This window comes from Canis aureus, chromosome 13 (genome assembly GCF_053574225.1).
Source record: "Canis aureus isolate CA01 chromosome 13, VMU_Caureus_v.1.0, whole genome shotgun sequence".
NCBI lineage: Eukaryota > Metazoa > Chordata > Mammalia > Carnivora > Canidae > Canis > Canis aureus.
The window spans coordinates 41,821,780-41,845,495 of record NC_135623.1 but is presented as its reverse complement, the minus strand read 5'-3'; the positions used below and the strand labels follow the sequence as shown (position 1 = coordinate 41,845,495).

Here is a 23,716-nt window from a genome sequence, read left to right as displayed (position 1 = left end):
CAGAAGCACATACCTGAAAAAAGATAACATTTCTTTCATTGTTATATCCTTGCCCATACTGTCAATAGGATATTTAAAAACTAAATGGAGAAAGTACTGCACAATAGAAAGGATACAGGTTTATATACAATGGTATTTTCAGTCTTCATGTACAGTTTGAGGCGATAAATCTAGTTCTTAAAGAATGAAACATGTTGATTGATATCTCTGATTATGGCTAATTAAATAGGGCAATATAATCTGGGCAACTGGAAGATCAAGTGTTAACACTGCTGGAAGGTAAGCCTCCAGGAGTGCAGGGATATTTGTCTCTTGATTATGCACTCGGGATACAGCAGGAAACAGTACCTCAGTAACTCCTTGTTGAGCGAGTAATTTACTGAATGAACACTGTGGGGGATAATAAAGCCCCTACTGACAGAGATGGTAATTTCATTATACAGACAAAACCACTGAATGCATAGAAAACAATAGTGCCTAAAACATAATACTCTCAATCTCTGATTCATGTAGGCCCAACATATGAACAAACAGGTTGCAGGAACTCTATCTTTACTGCTGCCCCTGGGTAGTTTTTAATCTGTTGCATATGTTGCTGCTCAAGTGCCCCTCTGGTGTGAGGCTTTGCAGTGGTGGGAGAGGAAGCAGGAGAGGAGGATTTGCCAACAAGCAACCAGTAGAAAGGCGGCTTGGTGGAGAAGACAGAATTCTTGGTAAAGAGATCAGCATGAATGTTTTTTCTTTTTCTTTTTCTTTTCTTTTCTTTTTTTTTAAGTAATCTCTACCCCCAACATGGGGGCTTGAACTCATTATCCCAAGATCAAAGGTTGCATGCTCTATTGACTGAGCCAGCCAAGTGCCCCAGCATGAATGTTTTTCATGAGTAAAAACAATCAGTTTGTGGAACCATAGTCTCATTATATAAATATAACCAGAGGAGGACATCTATATTAGAAAGAGTAGGAAATATAATTGGAAATGATGGACTCATATGGTAGAGAGGCTTGAAACCAGAAAAAAGAGTTTAGATTAATTATAGCAGGAAAGGGGGGAACCACTCCAGATTTTAAAGATAGCCATTATCAATGTACTACTGTTTGAGAAAAATCAGGAGGGAGCCTGTATAGATAGAAGCTACCTCAGAAGCTATCTTCTAAGGATTGCTTAGAAGAAAAAGGTATTGAAAATAGAAGTCAGCTGGTGTACCACACTGGCAGAGTCAGTAGAGCATGCAGCTCCTGATCTTGGGTTATGAATTTGAGCCCCACGTTGGGAGTTAGAGGTTACATAATAAAAAAGAAAATGGAAGTCAGTTAAGACAGCATTACAATTTACAAGCACAATCCAATAAGGACCCGGGCTATTAAAGGGGGCCTTGGGATGAGGAAGGATAAAACCAAGAAATGTATATGTGGACAAGGGAGAATGGTAGGGCTCCTAAGAGAAGAAAAGAGAAACCTGAGGAACTTTCCAGAAGTATAGGTAATCTATAAACTTCTAGTGAAAAAAGAGAACAGGAAAGAAGGCAGTTGATTTTGAGGCTCCACATAAGTACTCTATAAAAGGGGAAACCCACTCTCCCTACTTAGAAAACTCCAGAAGTTTCTTCTCAACTAGGAATTAGCTAGTTTGATACTGTCAAGTATTAAGCTTCTCCTCATTCCTTCCCTCACTTCTCATGAAATCCAACTAAAAAAAAAGAAGAGTGGGAAACTTAAAGGAGTTTAACACTAATCATCAGTACTGACAATCCAAGTATGGAGACAGTGCACACAAAAGCACCTCCTTTTCTCCCATCTACTAAAGTGTTCAAATCAATTACATAACCTTAGTGATGTAGCTAATTGGCCTAGATTTTAATTCATTTCTTTCAATGGTAAACAAAGGGTTTTTAATTTGGTGCTCCATCGAGGTATTTATAATATCAACATAAAGAGTACAGAGTTTAGAATCTCAAATTCACTAAATTTGAAAACACTGTAATTTATTCAACTCACTGCCTATTCCAAATAAAATTTAGTAAAATATCAAATACCTGATGAAAAACTCTGATTTCATACTCCCAATTTGATTATATACCTACTCTTTTATTGATCATACTGATTTGTGTCTAGAAGAAAAAAGTACTATACTTGACAGATCCCTAAAATTAAAGCTATAAGAATTATATAGCTAAAATAAGATTCATAGTTCAAGAAAAAAGAATCCCCTATAATAAAATAATTTTTTACTCTGAAGTAAGTGCTTACCGTGATCACTAAATAGAAGTTGCTTCCACTTCTGCCTTTCTGCCTCTGATGCTTTAAAGCCCAGCACAGATTTTAATTCTTGGAGTACCCTTTTGGATTCTTCATGCTCACGCTTCTGTCTCTCTCTGTCTTCTTGAGACAAGTAATAAAAATCATCCTTTCTGAAATCACTGTCCATATCTATATCATCTACATAAGCTTCTAATTCCTGAAAATGAATAAAAGAAAAAGCACTTTACTTCAAGCAGACAATTTTCTGGTAGCATTCATTAACTTGTACCTACCCAGCTCCAAGATTAAAAAATGAAGACTCTTGGCACAGGTCACTAAAGCAAAGGTGGGCAAACAGAGCAAATATATTCTTATAGATAAACTGAAGTCTTAAACTTAACAGTTGATACTAAAAGGGATTGTAGATAAGAAAGTTTAATAACTTCAATCATTATTTTTCTGCTCTGATACCATTCTATAGATCCAGTTAAGATTACAGTTATTAGCTCTATAAAACCAATCAAATTAGAAGGGCTGGTGGTTTGTGGAGGTGGTCAGGTATGTTGTCTTTTTGTGGTAGGTACCTGCAGTTCTTTCTGACTTCTCAGGACGTTTGAACATTATTCTAGGATTGGGGAACCTCATCTTATGGTTCTTCGTCTCACTAAGGAACAGACTAGGATTCTTGCTTACCCAGCCTCCTTGCAGTTATGGTTCAGGCAAATGACTTGGGATCCGCTATATCTGTATGTGGATCACATCTGTCCTAGAAGTTTTGTTACAAAGGGAAGCAGGCATCTAAAGGAATCCATTTTGGCAAGAGTGGTGGCAGATCAAGTTTCTAGAGGTAGAGGTTCTAAAGGGAGTTTTTATTATTCAGCAATGATGGAGCAAATGGCAATGTCTGCAACCAGTGACTGGGCAGTGATAATGCAGGAAATGGAACAGTTCTTTTGAGTGATTTTGGCTGTTTACAGCAACCTGTTTCAAACCTGACTATGTGACCCTCAGAAATATTGTCAGTCAGGTACTGTTTTCTAAAACAATTTTTTTGTTTGTTGGGGCACCTGGGTGGCTCAGTAAGTTAAGCGTCCAACTCTTGAATTCAGTTCGGGTCATGGTTTTGGGGTAGTGGGATGGAGCCCTGTGTCAAGCTCCACACTCAGTGGAGAGTCTGCTTGGGATTTTCTCTCCCTAATAAAATAAAATCTTAAAAAAAAAAAATCTTTTGTTTGTTAAACTAAACAGAATTGGTCTCCTTCTGCAATTAAGAATACTGAGTAGACAATTATGACCAAAGGAAAAGAAGTTTTCCTTAGAATAAACAAAAGATATTTTTGTCAATATCTAATTAAATCATTAAAAAACTGTTTCTTTAAAGTGAGGTATATACATGCACAAATCTCAAATGTACAGGATTTTTACATATGTATATTGACCAGTAACCACTAGTCACATTTCCAGCACCCCAGAAGTTACCTTTGCCAATGCACTCATTTGTAATGTGTTTGATCACTTTTAAGTGTCTAAAATATAGACAGTAAGATATAAATAATATGAAAATTTGCTGGTAGATTCAAATTTAAGGCATTAAGACATACAGACAAATGATTTGATATCAGTTCAATATACTATGCTGTAATTTTGAAGTTCATCACAAACATAAATTTAACAACTTAAGTCAATAATCATCCATACCTCTTACAGAGAAAGATAGGTAATCTTTGTATGTAGATTAAAAAGCAATTTTCACCATTACCTGCTCCTCAGGGATTGGATCTTTGTCTGCAATGTGTAGAGTAGGCTGCATCAAAGGTACCACAGTACAACGTGGATTTTCACATACTATTTCAGGCTTGCCTTAAAAAGCAACAGGCCACACAGAAATGAGTGAACATCTAATTAAAAAACATTATTAGTACTAATATTTTGCCAATTTCATAGCCCAACTTGTTCTCATTGTAACTTTTAATTTATATTAAAAAATTAAGGATGTTAAAATTAACTATAACAGCAACAGACTTAACAATTAAATTATATTCTCCCTTCTTCACCTTACCATAGTATCTGGCATACAACAGGTACTCTATAAATACTCACTGAACAAATCAACTTTTGTTCATGGCATAGGAACAGTTTCAAAACAGACCATCACTTTTCCCAACAAAAAATAAACTTCGGGATCCCTGGGTGGCGCAGCGGTTTGGCGCCTGCCTTTGGCCCAGGGCGCGATCCTGGAGACCCGGGATCGAATCCCACATCGGGCTCCCGGTGCATGGAGCCTGCTTCTCCCTCTACCTGTGTCTCTGCCTCTCTCTCTTTCTCTGTGACTATCATAAATAAATAAAAATTTAAAAAAAATTAAAAAAATATAAACTTCAATTTTGCACTTCCTTTATATCACTTCTACTCTCAGAAGCTAGAATTGGAAATGAATTTCAAAAGTAATAGCATGAAAAGATCACCCAGGTGTTAACTTTAATTACTTAATATTAGTGTCTGGATTCTAATCACAGGGTTACTTAGCCTCATATCCAGCTCTCTACCTTTCATCATTATCTCTCTACTTAAAAAGAAGTAGAGTTCAAGAATCCAGATTTTTACCTTTCAAGAGTAATGACAGGTAACTGGTTGGCACCAGGGTTGGGGGGAGATTCCTGGCTTCAGGGGTTGGTGTGGACAAAGCTAGCTGGACTGGAATGAGATGGGATGGGAAGGACTCTCAGTAGGTGTGAGTGAGTAGCAATGTGGCTCAGGGGACAGCCCATATTGTCAGGCGATTGCTTACATACAAAGGATTGAATAAGTAAGTAAACATTGAAGATAAAGAGAGCCAAGTTTCTTATAATCAGAAAAGAGAGGGACAAATAAGGAGAAGGACATAATGAACTATGTAGTGTTGGGACTGAATTGGAGTATTGGTGTGAACCCATGGTACACAACATATATGGACAGAGAGATAGTGATATATACATTTACACAGATATATCTCACCACCCTATGTGCTTAGAAATGGTAAAATCCCAGTGGCCAGGAGTACTTAGCACCCACATCTTGGTTTCTAAATACCATTTTTCCACTAAAGGAATAGGGCATCTTGGATACATGGCTGTTATTAGGGCTAGGGGCAAAGTAAGTATGAAGAAGTAAAGAAGTAGTCAAAGAATGATGATGGCACAAACCACCTTGAATAGGCTCCCTCTGGTTAAACTTTGGGCAATTTGAGCAAAATTGTACTATAATACTAACATGTAATATAATACTAACATGTAATATAATACTAGCATTTAACAATCCTGTTTGACTAACAAATTATGATCTACAGAATAAAATAAAAATCCATACATCCATATTGATATAAATAAGCGGAAAACGGGGGATGCCTGGGTGGCTCAGTGCATAAGCACCTGCCTTCAGCTCAGGGTGTGATCCTGGAGTCCTGGGATCGAGTCCTGAATCGGGCTCCCTGCATGGAGCCTGTTTCTCCCTCTGCTTGTGTCTCTGGCCCTCTCTCTGTGTGTCTCTCATGAATAAATAAAATCTTTAAAAAAAAGTAAGTGGCAAAAGGGCTGCTTTGCCTCACAACAAAATGCTAATACGTATAAAAGGAAAAATGGAATTAGAAAATCACCATTTGGCAACAATCACAATAATATCTAATTTGAGCAAGAACTACTAAACTAGTAGATGCTAAAACTGTGAGTAAAAAACCTTATTTTATTTTACTCAGAGAATTCACTCTTTTTGGTACCTAATTTTATGAAGTTAGACAAATTAAGAGTCATATAACCACCACTACCCACCATAACCAAGATATAAATACAACTAAGATACAACAGCTCCATCACCTCAAAACATTTACTTATGCTGCCCATTCCTCCCTCCATATCCAACTCCTAGTAACTGCTGGTATATCGGCCATTCCTATTAAATTATACTGTTTTAAGAATGTCATTTAAATGCAATCATAGACTATGTAGTGATTTGAGTCTGGCTTCTTTTGATTAACACAGTGTATTAGAGATTCCTCCATCTTAATGATGTATCAGTAGCTCATTTCTTTTTTATTGCTGAGTAGTATTCCATTGTGTGGATGGATTTAACAGTTTGTCTACTCATCAGCTGAAGGACACTTGGACTGCTTCTAGCTTTTAGTGATTATGAATAAAGTCACTATAAACATTTGTTTATAGGTTTTCATGTGAACATTACATTTTTTTGAACATTAGTTTTTTATATCTCTTAAATAAATATGTGAAATGATCCTAGTGGGGCATATGGGACATATATGCTTAATAGTGGGAAAAAACTTATATAATCTCAGGATATTTTTTTAAATAAAATTCTTATTATGAAAGACAAAAAAAGGCTAAAGTAGAATAAAGAACATAAAAGCTAAATGCCATGTGTGATCTGGATCTGGGCATGTAAAATTACCATTGGATCAATTAGTGAGATTAGAATGGGATCTGTGGATTAGAGAGCAATATTAGATCAATGCTTATGTCCTGATTTTGATGGTATATTGTAGGTAGGTAGGAGAATGCTCTTTTTTCAAAAGTGCAAACAGAAGATTTAGGGGTAATGGGATCTCATGTCTGCATCTCACTCTCAAAATGGTTCAGAATAATACCACCAAAAGAATTTATAGACAGATACTGAGAGAGGTACGGCAAATGTGGTAGAATGTCAACTGAGGAATATGGGTGAAGAAGGCTACTTTGAACTATCTTGTGTCATTTCTGCAGTCTTGAAATAACTTAAAAAGAGCTAAGAACTAACTAAAGCATCTGCTTTTTTTTTAAAATTATTTATTTATTAATGAGAGACACAGAGAGAGAGAAAGAGAGGCAGAGACACAAGCAGAGACACAGGCAGAAGGAGAAGCAGGCTCCATGTAGGGAGCCTGACGTGGGACTCGATCCTGGGTCTCCGGGATTACACCCTGGGCTGAAGGCGGCGCTAAACTGCTGAGCCACCTGGGCTGCCCAAAGCACCTGCTTCTTAAAAAAATCATACAAATATTTTATTCAAAGTCACATAGCCATGGCTACTATGAACATTTTAGTGAGAAAAGTTTGCCAATGACTTATATCTTAATTAGTATCATTATCACCTATAAGCAAAAGCCGCATATGCAGAACATCATGGCTTATCACTTGCCCAATGTTTTGGAGACAGTTTTAACAATCATGTTCAAGTGACTGCTACAATTTACCATCTCAGAGTATGCTAAGGGGAGGAATAAATGGGATGTATCTCTTAATTCCCAGTCATTTCTGAGTGTTTCCATTTAAAGAAAATGTGCTCAAGAAACTAACTGGAATTTAAATAAAAACTTGAAAAAAAAAAAAGAAAATGCACTCAAAAGTTCTAGACTTGTCATATCAAAAAGTTTAACATGCATAAATATTTGCATATATTAAAAATCATTGGCAAATTTACCCTCTGCAGTCAAATGCTCTACCCCTGAGCTATACCCCCTGGCAGATTTACCCTCTGAAGAAAAAATTTACTAGCCGTTTACATTTTATTTTATTTATTTATTTTTTGGAAGCCATTTAGATTTTAGATATAAAGGAAATCTATTAGTGATGCATCCATCAGTAATTAGCATGTTAACATTTCCTTTGAAAAAAGTTAACTTTCACTATGTAAAGACTTATTCAGCTTCTTAATGACATTAAAGTATTACAGATCTAGCTGTAAACAAAACAATGACTAACAGGATGATAAAGCATTAATTATCTTTGGCAGCAATACAATTTCTACACATATATATCTGATTATCATAAAGGTTCAAGGGATAAACATGGTACTGTTTATAGCACAAATTTAAAAATTAATATGCGAAATATTTACAGTGAATTAGTGAAATTAGTAAAAACTAATATAAAGTCTGGGTCAAATGAAAGCCATTTTGCAGAAGATTTCAAGATTGCCCTTTTGCCCAGCAACACAAGGCATTCCAATGTCACCATTAAATAATGGCACTTAACATATTTCAGACCCTTAATAACAAATACACAGTATTTGCACAAATACACAGTACCGCCTATCATAGCATTGGTTTACTATTTCTGAATTTCTGACATATTTTACCTTAAAAGCAAGACTCCATTTCTGGCCCCTAACTATCAAACTCATTACTACACTAACTGGAAAAGAGTTTCTAGAAGTTCTAATAATGGAAAACACTTATTAAAATCTGTCCTTTCATTAAGTTTTTTAAAAAGGAGCTAAGGATTCAGAGAACTTTCAAATCATATTAATTTGTTTACAAAATAAGGCCAGACTATATTCAGGGTCAATTTGTATGTACAAGTTCAACATTTCTTTCAGTAAGCTAAATTTTGTCAAGTCACTTACATCATAGAGTTAAGAAATCCACCTAACAAAATCTTACTGGACTAGAGTAACCATGTATGATAGATGTACATGAAGGAAAGCTCTCACTGGTACCTTTTCTATCTGTGTTTCTTCGTAGTAGTCGGTCCACTTGAGAAATGGCCTCTTCCCAGCAATTGTTGCTTGCCTGAACATGGGGCTGAATCAACTTTAACTTCTGTTCTAGGATTTGATAAGATTCTGATACTAGTTCTTGTGTTTCTTTAGTACAAACAAGTTTTTCAAGTTCATCTTCAAGAATTATTACCCTGAGTAATAAAAACAGAAATGGATTTCTAAAATATTAAATTAATAATTTATAATTCACAAAGCTTATTTAAGTAATAAGCTTATAAGATGAAAAGAGTTCTGGAGATGGAAGGTGATAATGGTTGCACAAAAATGTATACGTACCTAATGCCACTGAAATGTATGCCTAAAAATGGTAAATTTAATGTTATGTGTATTTTGCCACAATGTTTTTAAAAGCTTATAAAAAGTATCACCTATTAAAGAGTATCACCTATTTATTCAACAGAATTTCTTTTACATATATGAGGCCACTTATGAACTTAGAGGATAAATTAAGCTCATTTCATATTTATTTATTTATTTATTTATTTATTTATTTTATTTTTTTTCATTTCATATTTAATAGGAAACAGAACAGAATCAGGGAGATTAGGCATATATATGTATAAATATAATAACATAAAAATTATAGCTAACATTTTACTTGCATTTTACAGATGAGGAATTAGGTCCAGAGAGTTGAAGCAACTTGCCTAGAGTTATGCAGCTGGGAAGCTGTAAGTCTGGACTGAATCTAAGCACAAAAGTGTAATACCACAGAAAGATAAAGACCATGGTACAAGAATTCAGAAGAGGAGGAAGTTGTTACCAGCTACGGGTACAGACAGGGAACAGCTAAGGAAGAGGTACTTCTGAGGAAGCACTGAAGGATGGATAAAATTTTAACATGTACCAAAATGAAGAAGGTCATTCTAAATGGTACATGGGAAAAGGCATTATGCAGTTTATTTGGACTGAAGGAGTGAGAAATAGAAAGGCAGACTATAATTAGGTTATAGCAAATCATTTCAACAGACTATTTTATACATACTTTGGTCCATGCTGCTATACTCTGAAACCAGTGAAGATTTCTGGTTGAGAAAGCAAATGTATGCCTCAGAAACATTAATTTGGTAGTGAGCACTCTAGAGGCAGAGAGAACAGTAAAAGGGTTAATGCCCTAGTGTCCATACTAGGAAGAGCAGAGGGGATGAGTGAGAATGAGGAGTGACACACAAAACAAATGTTTAGATAACGCTTTTAAAAATTGTGTGCAGCAGTGCCACAGAGCAAATCAGATCTGGTTTGTGACTGGTATACTCTGTTTGAAAGGCAACATATAGTACCATATATAGAGTATTTCATTTTTAAACAGGAGACATCCTTCCCATGCGTAATCCACAATCTGCCCCAGGCACAAAGCCCCTCTTTTCCATGTCCATCCAGTGTAGCCTCTTTCTTCCCTGAGCCATCTTCCCTCACTCTAATGTATTCTACTAAGTCCTATGTAGTTCTGATGCTATTGCCAAAAGTCAATTCTTTAGAGACTCTGGCTGTGCCCAATACGGCACTTCCACTGAAAATTTTTCTCTGACATATACCCAACATTTGTTGTCCCCTCAAGTAGAGATTTCCAGGATCAAGTACATCAACTCACTGAATTCCCATGCCTTTCCCTGATTACCAACACAACATGACCCCAACCATCATTTGATTCAGTCATATATTAGAAGTATCTGTTACAGAAAACTGTCACTGGACTGAATGGATCCTACATCTGACCAAGGCAGAGTACCAATAATACCAGGCCAAGTAGAAGAAAAACAAATATAAACTATGGACCCTGCATTTTACTATTCAACTTGGGCCAAAAAATGTGTCCTCTGGTTCAGAAAATATCCAAACCTGCTATAATTTATTTTTAAAAATTGTAATATATTATTCTTCAGCTATATATATATTATTATTCAGCTATATATATATACCAATACCTTTATAACTTACTGTTCCAGGGCTGGCAGCTATGTTCCTTAAATTGTAGGCTCCAGGTTAAGAGCCCTAATTAACGAGTTAAAACAAGCTCAATCTTTGTTAACATCTCCATTTCAGCTCTCAAACAGAATGAACACCTGCTTTTGTCTTAGGTTTCTAGGTTTTCTGTTGAAATCAGACAAAGTTAATACTATAAATGACTCCCCCAAATTATAGAACTTAGAATCATTCTTTCTCTGCTACATTAATAGCTATAAACCATCCTCCATGCTGCATGTCTCAATTTTGCTGCTTCTTTCTAGCTATGACACAAGCCAACAGCCAGAATGAAGCTTGCTAATCATGGGGACATTTTCTTATTTGGCTTCTAAACTTACTCATTCAGTAATGCTTTGAGATGGAGTTGCAAGCTGCGTACTGCTGTGTGAACGTTATTCAGTTCTCTTGACTTCTGTTGAGTTTTGGATAGACGTTGGGGTACTACTGACTGGTGCTGAGTTTCAAAGTACCGATAAAACTCATAGCTGCGCTTAAGCTCTTCCAAGCAGGCAGAATGAGCATGAGGTAGACCTTGAGTCACATCAGATAAAATACGATGAGGCAAAAGTGCTGGAGTAAGTAAGGGCCTGGGAGGTGAATTAGTTGTAGAAAGTAGTAGGGCTAACCGTCTGAAGAACTCCGAACTCTGTGCCACCCAGAGTTGAAACAAGACCTAAAAAGAAAAAGGGACTACATCAATAAAAAAATTGTCAAAATTCAAAACAAACATAAATTTGTTTATCTTAACTTCTGGTTAAATTTCCCACTTTATCCTAAGTAATGAGTATAGCTGAGTTTGAACTAATCCTGAAGAGTAGCCAAGAATGTTAGATTGAATTATGTAGTCATAGCATGTGAGAACTTCTAATATAAATATAGCATGTAACACCAGTATGTATTTTAGAATAGTTCTATCCTAGAAAAGAAGTGTTGATAACGAGATACACTTATTAAAAATGAATATTCCTTGATGCATTACTTAAAAATTTTACACAAAGTAGAAAAGAAGACAGTAGGAATAATGGACCTATGGAAGTCCAAAGAAATGAATCAGTGATGCATCCAAAATTTTGGGTTCAAAATTATATCATTTTGGTCTAGGGAATAGCTAAGAAATAACATAAAAATCAGTCCCAAGTGTTCATAACTCTGAATGTCTGGCACGAGAAACTGCAAAATCCACTCTTGAGAGATACACCCTGAATCAACAAAGGATTTCTCCAGATGTAGTCCTGTTCAAGATGTGGACAATATCCCACAAATAAACAAATACATGAGGAAGCAATCTAGTATGAGTAGGACAACAAAAAGATAAATGAACACTTGGATAATTCAGATTTTAATTTTTCACAGCCGTGGAAGTAGATATTACTTTGATTGCTTTAGTAAATGAACTTTAAGTTATACAATTAATGTATTTAATATGAACCTATTTTACTATTAACTTGCTTTTTTTAACTGAGCAAAGTCAAATTTCTAAACTGCTAAAGACACACTATCTAGGAATTCTTGAATTTATATAAACAGCTTACCTCCCAAGTCTTCTTATTTAATAATTTTGTGACTGCAATTATTTTCTTTAGTCTTTTATTTGATCATTCAGCAAAATCTTGAGCACCTAGATATTGATAATGTTCTAGGTGTTGATAATATGACAGAGTACAAAACTGAAAAAAAAAATTCTTTTTTTTTAAGATTTTATTTATTTATTCATGAGAGATACACAGAGAGAGAAACAGAGACATAGGCAGAGGGAGAAGCAGGCTCCATGCAGGGAGCCTGAGGCAGGACTTGATCCCAGGACCCTGGGATCACGACCTGAGCCAAAGGCAGATGCTCAACCACTGAGCTATCCAGGTGCCCCCAAAATCCTGTTCTTGATGGAATTATATTCAGGTGGCAGGGGTAGCAAAAGATTCTAACAAGTAAAAGATAGTTTCTTGGCTGATGAGCTATGGGAAAAAACACAGCAGAGAAGGGGAATAGCGAATGTGTGTATACATAGGGAGAGGGAAAGGGAGAGAGGCAGAAGGAGGGAAAGATGGGGTGGCCAAAAAGGTCTCTAAAAAAGTGTCATCTGAAGGAATTGAGCCATGGGACTATTAACAGGGAAGAGAGTTACAGGAAGCAGGAGGTTCAAGTGCCAAGTCCTGTAGTAGGAGTATACAGTATGTGGCATATCTGAAGAACAGTAAGGTCAGTATGGCTGGGTACAGTAAGTAAGGGAAGCATGGTAAGCAATGAAGTCCCTGAAATAACTGGCTTTTATTCTAAGAAAAATGGGGAGCCACTGAAGGGTTCTGAACAGTCAGAAGGTTACTACAATAATCCAGGTGAGAGTTAAAGGTAGCTTGTACGACACTGGTTAGTGGCTAAGAGGAGAGCGATAGTGAGACTCTGGATATACCATAAAAATAGAACAAAGACAATCTCTTGACAGACGGTTTATGAGAGTAAAGTGTTATCAAGGATGATGGAGTTTGGGCCACAGCAATGGAAAGAGTTAAGTTGGCATAGCTTAAATCATTATTGAATCACTACTACATTCTCCAGTTAAACAAAACTAAGAAATATACATTTTTTCCCATTTGTTGTTTGGATAGGGAAGTGGCTCTGGATAACAGCATAACCACTGCTTATGGGCAAATAGCATTTAAAGCATTTTTTAAATGCTTTAATGATTTAAAGCATTTTCACAAAATGGGGATTTTTTTTTTAAAGCAGGAAAAATACTTTAAAAAACCTAGATGAAAAAACTAGATGAAAAAACCTAGTTAAAAATTTGAACAAAGAAAAGAGAGATAAGGATTCTATTATACTTAATATTCCATATACATTGCCTTGGGCACAACAAAGAGTAGTTTTTTTTTGTTTAAAGGTATACCACTTGCTAAGTTTTTCTGAGAGAAGATATGTGAACAATAAAATCTAAATCCAAAAGGTATTTTCTTTATAGACACACTAAAAATTACAAAGGGAAACAAAAGGCCCTGATTTATTTGTAAAACATCTTTCACTATATTTTTTTAAAAAGCTTTAATTAATGTTGTCCTTTAGGGAGAGAATTTTCCTTTAAAATTTGACTTACAAAATCCGTTTTTAAATTCTTTATCTGGGTACAATGACAACTATACAAGGTGGCAAAACACTGTTTTTGAACATTATACAGAGGTTTTCAGTAGTTTATAAACTCTATGGACCTCAAGATAAAGCTTCTTGCAGAGACTGATATTCCTGGTAATAAAGCAACACAATCATTGAGTTTGGTTATGGATTACTTACGTGTCAAGATAAAAGCAAAAGCCAAAGTAGTAAAGTTAGTTTAATTTGTAAAACAACTTTAAGATTTTTATTTATTTGAGAAAGACTGTGAGCATGAGAGGGCATAGTGGGGGAGGGAAAGGCAGAAGCAGACTCCTCACAGAGCATGGAGCCTGACACAGGGCTCAGACCCAGGACCCTGAGACATGACTTGAGCAGAAGGCAGACACTTAACTGACTGAGCCACTCAGGTGTCCCTATGTTAAACTGCATTACGAACAACTTTAGGGAATCAAGGAAACCAGTAAGAAAATTATTGCAGTAACCTAGGTAAGAAATGATGAGGGCTAGAATGAAGATGGGCAGGAAGGGATATAATGGATGGGTTTAAACATTTTCAAGGTCAAACAGACACAAGAATCTATTGACAAACTGGATACAGGGGTAAAAAGATAAGAAGGATGGTATCCAGGTTTCTAGCTTAATAAGTTGTGTGCCGCCATTTATTGAAATGGGATAGAAAGGCGGTAAGAATAAATCAAGGCAAATTTCAAGTAATAGTAAAGGAAAAAAGAAAACCAAAAGAATTAGAATATTTATGTGAATCTGAAAATTTTAAAGATACAGAGATCAATGCAGTCTCAAAACAAAATGGATCTTGGTATGTATGCTGTCAACTACACTTGCACGGGCTTTCATGGGTATCAAGTGAAGTTCTTAAGATTAGAAACAAAGAGATATCTAAGTGGTGTTTGCTAAATACTGAGAAGGAATCTAAAGACACTGGGACTGACCATTTAAAACCACTACTAGAATCTTACCAAACACATGGTTTTTGTAACTTGCTTTTATTTTGTTTTTTCCATCTTAAAATTTTTCTACTACTCATTTCAAAGAATGTACCATAAATCATCATTAATCTTATATCACTGAACTTTTGTTTCCAATATTTATCGTTGTAGGAATACCATGAACCTACCTAGAGTATATTTTGATTACTTAGATAAATCTTTAAGATTACTGAAGAGTATGTATCTTTCTGAAGATTGATACTAACTGCTAAAGTGAACCAATTTATACTTTTATTAAAAGGTCTCTTTTATTGTTAGGTCTCTCTGATCTTCATAGATAACAACTATTACCAACTTTTTTTTTTTAATTTATTTATTTTTATTTATTTATGATAGTCACAGAGAGAGAGGCAGAGACATAGGCAGAGGGAGAAGCAGGCTCCATGCACCGGGAGCCCGACGTGGGATTCGATCCCGGGTCTCCAGGATCGCGCCCTGGGCCAAAGGCAGGCGCCAAACCGCTGCGCCACCCAGGGATCCCTATTACCAACTTTTAAGATCCTTAGCAAAATATCTACCTATTGCTAATGAGATTTAAAGTTTTGTATTTATCGGCCATTTCTATTTGTTCCTTTGTGAACCAGTTTATGCACCTGACATAACTGGTCTAGGCTTCATATACCATGGTACTCTTTATGTAGAAAGATTTGTATCTACCCTTGTTAAAAATCACTGCAATTTTTTAACTTAAAAGTTAATTTTTATATAGTCAAATAGATCATTTTAGGCAGATTTTCCAAGGAAAGATTTTGATCTTCAGAGTTCTTTACCCAAGTTTGTTAAAACAAATAGTCATAAAATCATTCATATTGGTTTTCTATTAATGTAAAATCACTTATCTATAAACTCTGATTTAAGGCAAGAAATGCTTTTAATAAGAATTTTAGGTATTTTGATATCAAAATATAAGGATCACCTCATCCAATCTTCATGATGCTCTCAACTCTTAAAGACAGCTTCACAAACATCAAGAAGGATATATTATGATGATAGTATTTAGCCATTTACATTAATATAGCACAGGTACAATCTATCTTTTGGTCAGCCCTTCCGCTCCACAGACAGATTACCTTCAAAGCAGGCAGGCTAAAGCCATCTGTAAGATTATGGGCTTCCTCTTCTGAAATCTGCTCTTCACTAAGTCCCAGGCCCAGCTCCTTAAAAGGCACCACACAGATGTAGTTGGTTACATTGTCACTCTCAGAGTTCAGGGGGTAGGTTAAATTAGGTTAAGGCAATCAACAAAGCCTTTTCATTAAAAGTATAAAGGGTACAGTAAAACCATCAAAGATTACTAATCTTTATTCTGAACTGTGACTTGAGGTGATGAATGCCCATTAAAAAAAACAAAACAAAAACAATCTCAAAATCTACTATATTAACATACCTCTGGTATCTTACAGGATACTTGTGAATAAAGTATCTTTACATCTATCTAAATAATTAAAAGTTCAACTCTTTACAAGTGCTGAAGTGCTAACTTCGTTATTTCTGACCAGTACCTTTAGAAACTGTATCCTGTACTTTACTGTAATCATGGCTGAGGGCCTGACTATGCTCTAGGAAACATCTCTTCTTTGCAGTGTGCACCCCGCAGAACATCATTAGCACTAAGCCGGTTGTATTTAAGTTGTTCCACACAGACTACTGTTCTGTTTCTGCTTTCCTCTTCCTCATGGGCATCTATCAAATTTACTATGTGATATTTTTCCCCTTCAAGAGATTTTGTTTTGTTGCTGTTTTTAATTTAAGGTTTTTGTGGGTGGTGGTGGGGGGGCGGGTGGAACAGAGGGAAAGAGGAAATCTTAAGTAAGGCTCCAAGGCTCCATGCTGGGCTAGATGCTCCCAGCATGGAACCTGATAGGGCCTTGATCTCACAACCCTGAGATCATGACCTGAGCTGAAATCAAGAGTCAGATGCTTAACTGACTGAGGCACCCAGGTACCAGCCCCCCTTCAACAGTTTTTGTAAAGAATTATATCCATACAATTCCTGATACTGAACTATTTTTATATTTCTAGCATACTCCTATCTGGTCATATAACAATATTTTAATATAGTACTATAGTAAATCTATAAATATTCTATTTAAGTATTTTGTATCTCCATCTGTGAGATTGGTCTAATTTTTAATTCTTTGTAACTTGTGTTTTGGTACTGCAGTTATAGAATCTTCATAAATAAAATGATGTAGGGGAGGCTTCCTAACCTTTTCTATGGTCTGAAATATTTTTTTTTTTTTTTTTTTCCGGCAGGACAAGAACTAGGATTTATTTTAGCAGAAGTGACGTCCGGGAGCCACACGGGTGGGCCCAGGAGCAGCCACGGCAGCAAAGGCCTGGAAGACAAGGCGCCTCTGCCCTCCCGGCCCACGGCTGCCCCGGGGAGAGAGCCAGAGGAAGCCCGGGCCGCCTCGGCACAAGATGAAATAGTTTTTAAAAAACTTTAAAAACCATCTGGATCTGATAGTTAAAATTTCTTTTATCAATTTAGTTTTTGAACATGTAAATATATCTACAGGATTAAAAATTAATAAGGTATAAAAAATTCATAAGGCATTAAGAGGACAGTAAAAAGTGCCTTCTACCCTTGTCCCTTAGCCACCTCATTTCCCTGGCTAAAGGCAAAAGCAATCACTCTTACTAGTATTGCTCAAGACATCCTTGTGCATCTTTCAAGATATTATGTATACATGCATACATAAAAGCAAATCCAAATATATAAATGTGTATGTGGGGATATATATCATATACAATATATATGTATCTCCCACATATATATAAAAGCTACACACACACACAGTTATGCACAAATGGAAGCATAGCATAAATAATGCTCTGTACACTTCATTTTTTTCCCAACAACATAATTTGGGTATCATTCCACAGTAGTGCATCAAGAACTTTATCACTTTTTTACAGCTGCAAGTTTTCCATTGTTTATATATAACCAGGTGTTTTCTTTTTTAAATGGATTATTTTTTATCACATACCAAATCTCTTTTAAGTTTTTGAAATCTTCCCAGGTCAGTTTTGAAGGTCTGTATTTTGATAAGAAATTAACCATTTCCTCCTACATTTTCAAAGTTGCTGCCCCAAAGTTGTATATATTATCTCCTTATACATATTTTAATTTCTTCCCTATCTATGGTTACACCTCTGTTCTCATTACTAACTTTGTATATTTCTACTCTTTGATCAGGCATCCAAGGGTTTATATTGGTCTTTTTAAAGAAATAATAGGTGGATTCTTTTTTATTTTAATTCTTTAAGGTTTCTTGTGTGGTAAATATGTTCTGGTCCCTGACTACTCTGAATCTCATCTCATACCCCAACTCCCAACCTACTGTGCTCTCTAGTCAGGATGGCCTTCTTGCTATATTCAATCACACTAAAATAACTCCTGTCACAAGATCTTTATACTCACTGGTCCATCAAATTAGAACATGATCTTTCTCCTCATTCAAATCTCTTTTTAAATGTCAACTCCTTAGTGAGGCCTTCCCCTACGATCCAATCAAAAGCAGTAACCCACCAATCACTCTCTATCCTACTCTGCTGGGGCTTTTTACTCTATAATAGATATGTGAAAATCTCATCTGTTCACTTTTTATTCATTATCTAATCCACTAATCCACTAGAAGGTAAGAGTCATGAGTACAAAGATTTTGTCTTGTTCACTGCTAGGTTTCTATTATCTAGGAAAATGGCACAGGAAACACAAATTTGCAATCTTCATTAGGCTATCCCTTTTACTCCCTTACCCCTCACTAAACTGTTAAGAAACTTGAGGCAGGGATCATGTCTATTACGTGTACCACCATAAATTTAGTGACTGGCATATTGCTTGGCACTGAGTTTATTCTCCAAAAACATTTACTGAATGAGTAACTACTTGAAGTTCACATGCCATACTACCATATCTCTATCTATTTTCGTATCTTTGCTTCATTCTACTTGGAATGCAGACACTTATTATCCTCAAGGTCAAGTCCTTAAAAGCATTCTCTGACCCTACTGACCAAGTATATGTCATGCTATGTTGGAAGGTACCCTCAGCACTTATACTGTATTATGAACACCAGCTTATCTATTAAGTACACTCAAGTCTTTAGAAGTAGGGCATATAAGTTTTTATGTCTTTGTAGCACAGAGCAGAGGTATTTAGGTAGCAGGGAATTGAATGGACAAATTCATGACTAAAATTAAAATGCTTTCAATTTCCAAAGTATTATAGTACTGTACAGTTAAAAAATATATAGAAAAGATTTTAAGTCATAAGTCCTACAGTCAAGACACAACTTCACCTCTTACCAGTTGTGTAACACCAAGCAAATCACACAAAATGGAGATTTTATTTAGTTTTTCTCCTAAAATGGAGATAAAAAGACCTAGCTGGAAACGTATATATAAAGATATAATAAAGCACTCTGTAAACTTAACATTTACAGAGTTTACCCCAAATACTGAAGGTACAAGTAGTGTTTTTGCATTCCATTTACTCATAATTTAAATTATCTATGAATTTTAACTGAAATAAAGATCCTATATACCTTTATTTCCTGATAAACAGAACTAATTTCCTGACTTAGTAAATTTAAGTGACAGACTTACTGTCATGCAGTCTCTGAGTGTTTATTATACACCAGACAATATCTAAGCACTTTACATGCACTAACTCATTTGATGTCAACAAAAAAGAGTCAGGAAGAGTATGCTGTTATTGCCATTTTTAAAATGAATAAAGTGAGGTACAGAAAGTTAAGAAGCTTGCTTAGAGGTCAGCTAGGCAGTGACCAATACAGCCAAAATTTAAACTTAACCAATCTGACTTGAGAGATTCTGTTTTTATGAAAGGGGAAGGATTTCCTGTTACCAGTTTATTCCCATGTCATGACGCATATTTGCTGGGTCCAGTAACTTAAAAATGTCAGACCTAGCAAGGCCAGATTCTCCTGACTTTATTCTTTAGACAAGTGAAGGGAGGGCCTTCAAGTTTTTTCCTTGTTGAAACTGAGCCACACAAGAACAGAAAAACTTTCTTCCTGTCTGTTATTGTTATTCCCTCTAGAATGCTTTTCCAGTTTTAAAATAGAAGTGATAATGGAAATTAGCTTTAAAACAGGCATCTCAGTTTACACTCAACTTATACAGGATGCAACTATGCTATCTATATTCACAACTCTGGAAGCATATTTATTCTTACATATAGACAGAAAAGGATATTTTTTCAGCATATATAGGGTAGCTAGCCTTGCTGCTTGAAAGTTGGCTCTTACAGTTCTGTAGACAGCTTTCCGAAGACCGATGAGATGCTGACTGGGATGCTGTCCAGCTTTATTAAATGGGCAAGCAGCACTGACCCTGTCAAGCAAACTTGAAAAGTAAAATGTGATACAACTGTACAGGTGTCCTAATGTTTTTGTTTCCTCAATCCACAATTCTATTAAACTTAGAAAAAAAATCCTTTTTTGTGATTTTTATTAGAAAATGACTGTAAATATCCCAATTCAGGTCTCACAAATAGGCATTTCTCTGATACATGAATAGCCACCAAAAAAAAAAGACAAATGAAAAATTAAAATCTCAGAGTAAAGGCTTCTTCTGATATGAGAAAACAATAAATTTCAGTCAAAATATAGTAGAAATGTAGGAATACTTATGTAAGACATTGCAACTTTTTGATATAGACACTCTACTTGTTAAAATATACTAGAGTAGTACTACTTTATATTCAGTTTTTAAAACCTATATCTACAGTAAGTATGAAAGCCTTAATTATAAAAACTTTTACATTCTTAATGTGCATTTAATATGTTCATTAATCATATTTTTGGTCACTTGTACAGAACAATCAAATATTATATAGAAATACATTCTGTACATTCATAAAAGTAGGGTAAAATGACTTACCCACCTGCTGCCACTGGCACTTACCTACTCAAAATGAAGTAGGGGACGCAGAGAGATAACAGGACCAGTGGCCAACAGGGGAATGCAAGTAGAAAGGCAAAGGAAGGGTTACTAGGTAGTAGCAGAGCTACTCTCAAAGCTATTCAAGAAGATGCATTTTATAGCACTTTCCAAAAGATAAAAGGGGAGTACCTATTTGCAACAATGATATATAATATCATCCTTTTATTAATGAAACAAAAAATAATTACATATTACATAGTTATCAGATAATAGTTTTTTCACCTAACCAGTAACCTTTCCTAGTAACAAAACAAAATATTGAAATTTATAAATTTCTTATACTATAACCATAAATTTTCAAAACAAGATTATCTAACTCAAAACTCTTAAAATATTAAATCAAACTAAAATACATTCAGACATTAATGAAATGAGACAAAGAATGGTTAAATTCCTTGCTAGAGATGACAAATCGAGGCAGAACAAAACACATGTTTTCAATATATGGTACTATTATTGAGTTTCATTTTACTAATAAATCAGTTGTAAAGATGACAATATTTCTAAAAGCGTTATGGTTCAAGATTCATTATCCTTCATAATTTTTTCTCAATCCATTATCCAGTTAGATGGAGATAAGTGAAACAATTTTTTCCAACATTTCTTTTGTCTGACTGCACGTCAACAGAGTTGTAATCTAGTGGTAAGTCCTGTCTAGCTGGCCTATTTTAGCTCTTTGTGCCAATTCTATACATAATTCTCTAATGTAAGTTGGAAAATGACAAAAAGCACAAAATCCCCTATATATGCCTAAACATTAACTGGACACCTAGCCACTCTGCTTAACCAATCTTCTCAATGAAATACTGTGCAAATCAAGAATGAAAAGGAGCTATTTTTAACTTTTAAAATCAAGATGCTCAAACAACTTAATATTTGCTATGCTCTACCAACAAACAGACTTTAACTATAATAGAAGGACAAAAATTAACAGAGAACTATTACATTTTGAATTAAGCAGAAAGGGAAATTACAAAATCTCCTTCAGGGCTTGGCATTGTTTAAACACTGTTCTAGAACGCAACAGAGTGAAGAAGGAGATGACTACTGGAGATTCTTCTACTACCTGGGTCATGATTTTCCATAGACAGTTTTCCCATCAGTACTGTTTAAGTGTTATTCTAGAGAATGGCAAAGTGAAGAACGAGTTGACTACCCACGGTTCTTCTGTGCTCCCTTTATGTGATTTTCCAGGTATTAGTAAAATTAAGAGTAATTATTATTCTTCACCATATACTTACTTTCTCCCACCTACATATTGCAAAGGTTATAGGAGTTAAATAAATCATTATATAGTACAGTACAACTGTTATTTGCTAGTGGTTAGTAGGTAGCCTAGTGGGCTGGAAACAAGCTCTAGAGTCAGGTGGAATAGATCTGAACAATTGCTCTCCCATGTGTAATTGTATGCTTTTAGTTACATGTAAAATTACCTAACACAGTATTTGGAACATAAATAGTACTCAATAAATAAATATAACTACCCTTTTAATAAACACCCTATATATCTGGTAGCTTAATATTTAATTATGAATAGACTAGAATATTTAATTTAACTTCCTGTGAGAAGGTGAAACATCATTATTTGTCTGATATTCTGAGAGTATTAGTGCCAAAATATCTTCTAACATTTACCTAAGGAATATCCTTAATGCATGTCAAAATTTTTCAGAATGAATTCAAGTCTGATACATCTATTGTTTAAACTGAGGAAAGAGAGCATCTGGCAGAGAGTAAAGGAAACAAAGATTTGTTGGGTAATTTTGCATGCTAGGTCAATGTGAGGCACTCTCTCTACATTATCTCATAAAATAATCACATGATAACACAGAAATAATCATAATTCTCAAAGCTCTTCGGTTTCTCAAAGTAGATAAGCAGAATCATACTACATATTAAATCCAGCATATAATGTATTTATTCCTTCACAGTTAATAGACTTTAGTAAGTGCCTAAGGGGAACCTACTTTTTAAAAAAATGCAACACAGAAATGAAAATAGGTAATAAAATTCTAATTTATGGAGTAGAAAAAGATTATTTTAAAAATAAAATGAAGAATGAACTCACAGTGTAAATCCTCTGGAAATGACTTCAGTTTCTTGAATAAGACGTAAAGCTTTTCTCACAAGGTTAGTAAAAGCTCGGCTATTTGTTGCTGTATCTTCTAAATGGACATGGTATTTTTTTAGAGTTACTTGTAGTTTGGCTGTCCTCCATAATCTCAAAGCTCTTATGATCAGAAAAATAAATAGAATCATTCCCCATACCAGCCAGGAAGATACAATCCACCAAGTAGGAAGCATAATGAGCAAACTAATGAAGGCAAACAACACTGAGACATCCCTACAACAAAGAAACCGAGAAAATGATATTCATCAGACCAGAGAAAGATGTATTACTTTAATCAGTAATTTAGGTTTACTAAAATAGATAAAATGCTAGCTTCTTTGTAAAGTAAAACTTAAAAAACTATGATATTTAAACAAGTAATGTGAAATAGTTAAAAAAAAATCTAGCAACTAAATAATGGTGCTTAGGTATTAAATTCTGAGCTAAGTTTAGGTAATACATGTCTTCTGAAATGACTTTTTTTTTTTAAAGATATGGACTCCTCTAACCTAAAAACAAAGTATAGAGTTTAAAATCCAACTTTAAAATTTAAAAGAAAAATAATTTTTACTAATTTTTAATATTAAAATACATTTTAATAAGTCATTATTTAATAAGTCATTATTATTATTTTTTTAATAAGTCATTATTATGAGTTCTTTTCCCAAGTCAGACACTAATTACTTGCACAGAAACAAATATCTCAAGAAAATATAAGTATTTTTCCAATAGAAATAATATATACTTGAGTAACTGTTTCATTTAAGTCATCTAATTTTAAATAATCA

The 23,716-nt window shown here is 34.9% G+C and overlaps 2 protein-coding genes across 8 annotated transcripts in view; one reads left to right on the top strand and one right to left on the bottom strand.

Moving 5' to 3' along the window:
- VEZT (vezatin, adherens junctions transmembrane protein) overlaps positions 1-23,716 on the bottom strand; it is a 74,289-nt gene that overhangs the window by 9,944 nt on the left and 40,629 nt on the right. For 4 of the 7 annotated variants that reach the window (XR_013350765.1, XM_077845856.1, XM_077845858.1 and 1 more), the window contains 7 exons: positions 22,887-23,162; positions 20,069-20,218; positions 15,913-16,060; positions 11,069-11,403; positions 8,703-8,896; positions 4,000-4,100; positions 2,250-2,457 (listed from right to left, as the gene is read on the bottom strand). Coding sequence is in view for 6 of the 7 variants with exons in the window: in XM_077845856.1 (XP_077701982.1) it covers positions 2,250-2,457; positions 4,000-4,100; positions 8,703-8,896; positions 11,069-11,403; positions 15,913-16,060; positions 20,069-20,218; positions 22,887-23,162 (1,412 nt within the window). In the remaining variant the exon portion in view is untranslated. The remainder of the gene's footprint in view (positions 1-2,249; positions 2,458-3,999; positions 4,101-8,702; positions 8,897-11,068; positions 11,404-15,912; positions 16,061-20,068; positions 20,219-22,886; positions 23,163-23,716) is intronic. The other 3 variants (XM_077845857.1, XM_077845859.1, XM_077845861.1) reach the window with 1 other exon arrangement.
- LOC144282345 (uncharacterized) overlaps positions 1-23,716 on the top strand; it is a 119,318-nt gene that overhangs the window by 68,397 nt on the left and 27,205 nt on the right. Inside the window, exon 10 of the mRNA XM_077845877.1 lies at positions 17,099-22,012. The gene's annotated coding sequence lies outside the window, so the exon portion shown is untranslated. The remainder of the gene's footprint in view (positions 1-17,098; positions 22,013-23,716) is intronic.